General features: G+C 39.9%; 1 protein-coding gene across 1 annotated transcript in view; it reads right to left on the bottom strand.

Annotated features, from left to right (window-relative positions):
- Nucleotides 1-828: 828 nt before the first annotated feature.
- The window catches only part of ACTR6 (ARP6 actin-related protein 6 homolog (yeast)), a 35,930-nt gene continuing 31,630 nt past the window's right edge, over nucleotides 829-5,128 (bottom strand). The window contains exon 11 of the mRNA XM_006871115.1: nucleotides 829-958. Within this exon, the coding sequence (XP_006871177.1) occupies nucleotides 829-958 (130 nt within the window). The remainder of the gene's footprint in view (nucleotides 959-5,128) is intronic.

Here is a 5,128-nt window from a genome sequence, read left to right on the forward strand (position 1 = left end):
ACCTCCACTTCATGGGAATCGGCTTTGGGCTGATTTTGAGTTTGATTCTCTTTCCCCCTTCTGAAGCCAGGGGACATAAGACGTGGCTCCCCTGTTTTTTTTTTTTTTTTTTTGCAGGTTTGAACCACTAACCTGTGGTTAGTTGTCCAGTACTGACCCTCAGCAACTCCATAAAGATTACGGTCACTGTGCCACCAGGCATTCTCATACATTCGTTGTTGTTGTTAAGTGTCTTTGAGTTGGTTCCAACTCACAGCAACCCTGTATAGCGTTTCCAAGGAGCAGATGGTGGGTTTGAACTGCTGACTGTTCAGTTAGCAGTCCAGTGCATATCCTACAATGCCACACCAGGACTCTTTCCTTTAGAACGTATAAATAAGAGCAACAATGTTCTCTTAGTAAAATACTTATTTCTAAAAGAGAGAAAGCGTATCGGCCTGAAAATACTCTCCAATTCCGAGTAGGAGTCACACAAAACTGCTTTCTAAGGAACAGTGAGACAGTTAAGATTGTGCCCTCAACTATGAAGACTTTCAAACACATCCACTCTTTCATCTTCTGAAGAAAGCTGACTGACTCTCAGGAACAGCAGAAGCATTGTCATGGAAGTCCAGCTCTTACATGAAAATGTGCGCTGAGTTAGTTTTCAATTCTAACCTAGTTCAGCACCTTTGATAAAGATTCAGGTAGTATTTTACAGTACGTAAATTCAACACTTTATCTTAGGATGAAAGGTAACACAGGTCCTTCACCTCCTATAAAATGCAGAACACTGAAATAAAACACTCTGAGTCACAACCAGTCAAGACTTCCATTCAGAAATTTATCTTAGATATCGAATTTCTCTTCACAGATGCTGTGCCCATTTTCTTCATAATCGTCTCGTGTTACCACCATATCTTCAAAATCGTCATTCTCTGATATCAACTTTCCACCTTCCCAGGAATAAGTAATAGGGCTGAAAAGAAAAGTAAATGAATCCAGATGATTTTACGGAACAGAAATGCCTGAAACATGAATTCATTACTAAAATTTGGCAATCTCTACCCAAGGTGAACTCACAGAAAGGCACTCATGGTCTAGAAATGACCGTAAGATTAACACAAGTAAAGCAAACCCCAAGGGAAAAGAACACTGGTCCCCAGGGCAAAACAGGATTATTTTCCCTATGTACTGAATTTATGGACCCTGTCCTGATGTGGTGCTGCGGGTTAATGAGCTGGGTAAAAAAGTTGGTTTCAACCACAGGCTGGAGGGTCAAGCTCAGCAGTTGCTCCTTGGAAACCCTATACAAAATGGGAACCAAAAAATACTTTTTGTTATAACTCAATTCTAATTCTACTCCCCCAATTTGGAGTTTCAAGTTTGAAAAATGGTAAAGACAAAATGCAATGTTTTTCTTAACTGTAATTACTGTAATTCTTAAACCATAAAAAAAAAGTGTCCAATAAAGATTTAATAAGTAAAAGAAAGAACGCTGTACAGGGCGGGTTACTCAGATGTGTACTTTGGTAAGAGCTCCTGACTCACAGAAAACACCACTGGTTTTTGGTCTGTTCACTGTTATTAATTCACCATAATACACATGCCAAGTCGTGAGTCTCCGTTTCTTCATTTACAAAGAAACAATGGTAAGATTGGTGAGCCCTTCTTAAACCTCTGAAGTTATTTAAGAGAAAAACCTCAAGCCTGGGTAAAGTACAGGGTCACAGATAAAGAGGGAGATGCTCAGTGAGACGGGACTCTGACACAATAGCTGCAACAAAGGGCTCAAACATAGCAAGGGTTCTGAGGATGGTGTAGGAGTGGGCAGGCTTTTGTTCTGTTTTCTTTCTTCCCTGTCTTTATAATGATCTTTTGCATTCTTCATGTATAATGTTCTTCATGTCACCCCACAAGTTTTCTGGTACTTGGTCATTAGTGTCCGTCCTGGTGTGTCGCTGTAGGATAAACATGATGGTGGTGGCTGTGTGCCATGGAGTCAGTTCCGACTCATAGCGACCCTGTACAGGGTTTCAGAGGCTTTCAATCTTTATGGGAGCAGAAAGCCTCATCTTTCTTCGGTGGAAAAGCTGGTAGTTTCGAACTGCTGACCCTGAGGTTAGCAGCCTGATTTGTAACCACTATGCTACCAGAGAGCTCCTTGATAGTTAGTTCAAACCCACCAGCCACTCCTTAGAAACCTTATACAGGGTTGCTATGAATTGGAATTGACTTAGTGACACTTAACAACAACAACAATGCACTGTTCTTGTGGTAGTCTCTAATTCAGATGGGACATATTCAAGGTCACATTTTGGCTCTCCTGGACTTATTTAATTTTCTTCAGCTTTAGCCTAAACTTGAATAAGAGCAATAATTGATGGTGTGTTTCAGAGTCAGCCCCTGACTCTGCTTTGACTAATGATATTGAGCTTCTCCATTATGTCTTCCCACAGATGCCGTCAACTTGATTCCTGTGTATTCCAAGTGATGAGGTCCATGTGTATAGTCAGTTGCCTTTCATGATGTTGAAAAAGGTACTTGCGATGAAGTTGCTAGCCTTGTATATTCTACCATACAATCTTCAGCATCTTTTCTATCACCATGGCCAGATTTCTCAACTATAATCTTTTCTCTTTGTTTCCAACTTTTGCATTCTAACCATCAGTAATTATCAATGCATCTTGATTGCATGTTTAATCAATTTCAGACTGAAGAAATTGGTAGAATTCTTCAATTTCTTTTTCATTGTCTTTAGTGATTGGTGTGTACATTTGACTAACAGTAGTATTAACTGGTCTTCCTTGCAGGTGTATGGATATTATCCTAACAAAGACAGTACTGTACTTCAATAGAGATCGTGAGACACTCTCTTTGAGGAAGAATATGATGCCATTCCTCTTTGTGTCATTCCCAGCATAGGTAATCATTATGACTGTTCTATACAAAATGCCCATAACTACTCTATCTTAGCTCACAAATGCTTGAATACAATCTTTATGTTTTCCATTTTATATTTGACAACGTCCAATTTTGTTGTTATTGTTGTTAAGTGCCATACAGTTGGTGATGACTCATAGCGACCCTGTGCACAACAAAACGAAACGCTGCCTGGTCCTGGGCCAACCTCACAATTATTGCCACGCTTGAGCCCAATGATGCTGCCACTTTGCCAGTCCATCTCGCTGGGGGTCTTCCTCTTTTTCTCTGACCCTCCACCTTATCAAACATAATGTCCTTCTCCAGCGACTGGTCCCTCCTGACAATATGTCCGAAGTATGACAGAGGAAATTTGGCCATCTTGGCCTCCAAAGGAGCACTGTGTCTGCACTTCTTCCAACACAGATCTGTTGGTTCTTTTGGCAGCCCATGGCACTTTCAATATTCTCCTCCAACACCATAACTCAAAAGTATCAATTCTTCTATGGTCTCCATGCTTTCACATGCATATGAGGTATTAAAAATACCATGGCTTGGGTAAGGCGCACCTAAGTCCTCAAGCTGATATCTTTGCTCATCAACACTTTAAAAAGGTCTTATGCAGCAGATTTGTCTAATGCTGCTTCCATGAGTGTTGATAGTTGATCCAAGAATGAAGTCCTTGACAACTTCAATCTTTTTTCCATTGATAAAAAAAGTTTTTTATTGGTCCAGTGGTGAGGATTTTTGTTTTCTTTACATTGAGATGTAATCCAAACTGAAGGTGGTGCTCTTTGATCTTCATCAGTAAGTATTTTAAGTCCTTTTCACTTTCAACAAGCAAGATTGTATCATCTGCATATAGTAGGTTGTTGTTGTCAGGTGCCATCAAGTCGGAACCGACTCATAGCGACCCCATGCACAGCGGATGAAACAATGTCCGATCCTGGGCCAACCCCACTACCGCTGCCACACTTGACGCCATCAATGAGTAGTAGGTTAGTCTTCCACTAATCCTGATTCCACATTTTTCTTCATATAACCCAGCTTCATGGATTATTTGCTCAGCATACAGGTTGAGTAAGTATGGTGGAAAAAACACAACCCTGTTACACACTTTCTTAATTTAAAACCATTCAGTGTTCCCATGTTCTGTTCGAGCAACTGCCTTTTGGTCCATGTACAGATTCCTCATGAGCACAATTAAGTGTTCTTAATTAGAAGAACACTTCCAATTCTGGAATACTCATACTTTGCAATGGTATACTCATACATGCAATAGTTTGTCATGATCCACACAATCAAAAGCCTTTGCATAGTCAATAAAGTACAGGTAAACCTCTTTCTGGTATTCTCTGCTTTCAGCCAAGATCCATCCAACATCAGCAATGATATCCTTCATTCTACATCCTCTTCTGAATCCAGCTTGAACCTCTGGAAGTTCTCTGTCAATGTATGCTTGCAGCCATTGCTGTATTATCTTTAGTAAAACTTTACTCACATGGGATATCAAAGATAATGTTTGATGATTTCTGCATTCCGTTGGATCACCTCTCTTTGGAATGGGCACAGCTACGGATCTCTTATAATCAGCTGGCCAGATAGTTGTCTTCCAAATTTTTTGGCAAAGATAAGTGAGTGCTTCCAGTGCCACTTCAGTTTCTTGAAGGATTTCAATTTTCATTCCATCAATTCCTGGTGCTTTGTTCTTTGCCAATTCCTTCACTGCACCTTGGACTTCTTCCTTTTCCTTCAGTATCATTTGCTCTTGAGCATATACCATCCCTTGAAACAGCTGAACATCAACCACTTCTTTTTGGTACAGTGACTCTATGTATTCCTTCCATCTTCTTTTGATGCTTTCTGCATCATTCAATAATTTGCCCAGAGAATCTTGATAACAAAAGTTGAAACTTGAATTTTTTTCTTCAGTTCCCCCAGCTTGAGAAATACTGAGTGTGTTCTTCCCTTTTGATTTTCTGACTCCAGATCTTTGCACATTTTGTTGTAATATTTGACTTTGTCTACTCGAGCTGATCTTTGAAATTTTCTGTTCAGTTCTTGAACCTCCTTATTTCTTCCATTTGCTTTAACATTTCTATGCTAGAGAGCAAGTTTCAGTGTCACTTCTGACATCCATTTTGACCTTTTCCTTCTTTCTTGCCTTCTTAACGACTTTTTGCTTTGTTCATGTATGATGTTCTTGATGTCATCCCACAACTCTTCT

The sequence above is a fragment of the Chrysochloris asiatica genome, unplaced genomic scaffold (genome assembly GCF_000296735.1).
Source record: "Chrysochloris asiatica unplaced genomic scaffold, ChrAsi1.0 scaffold00160, whole genome shotgun sequence".
Taxonomy (NCBI): domain Eukaryota; kingdom Metazoa; phylum Chordata; class Mammalia; order Afrosoricida; family Chrysochloridae; genus Chrysochloris; species Chrysochloris asiatica.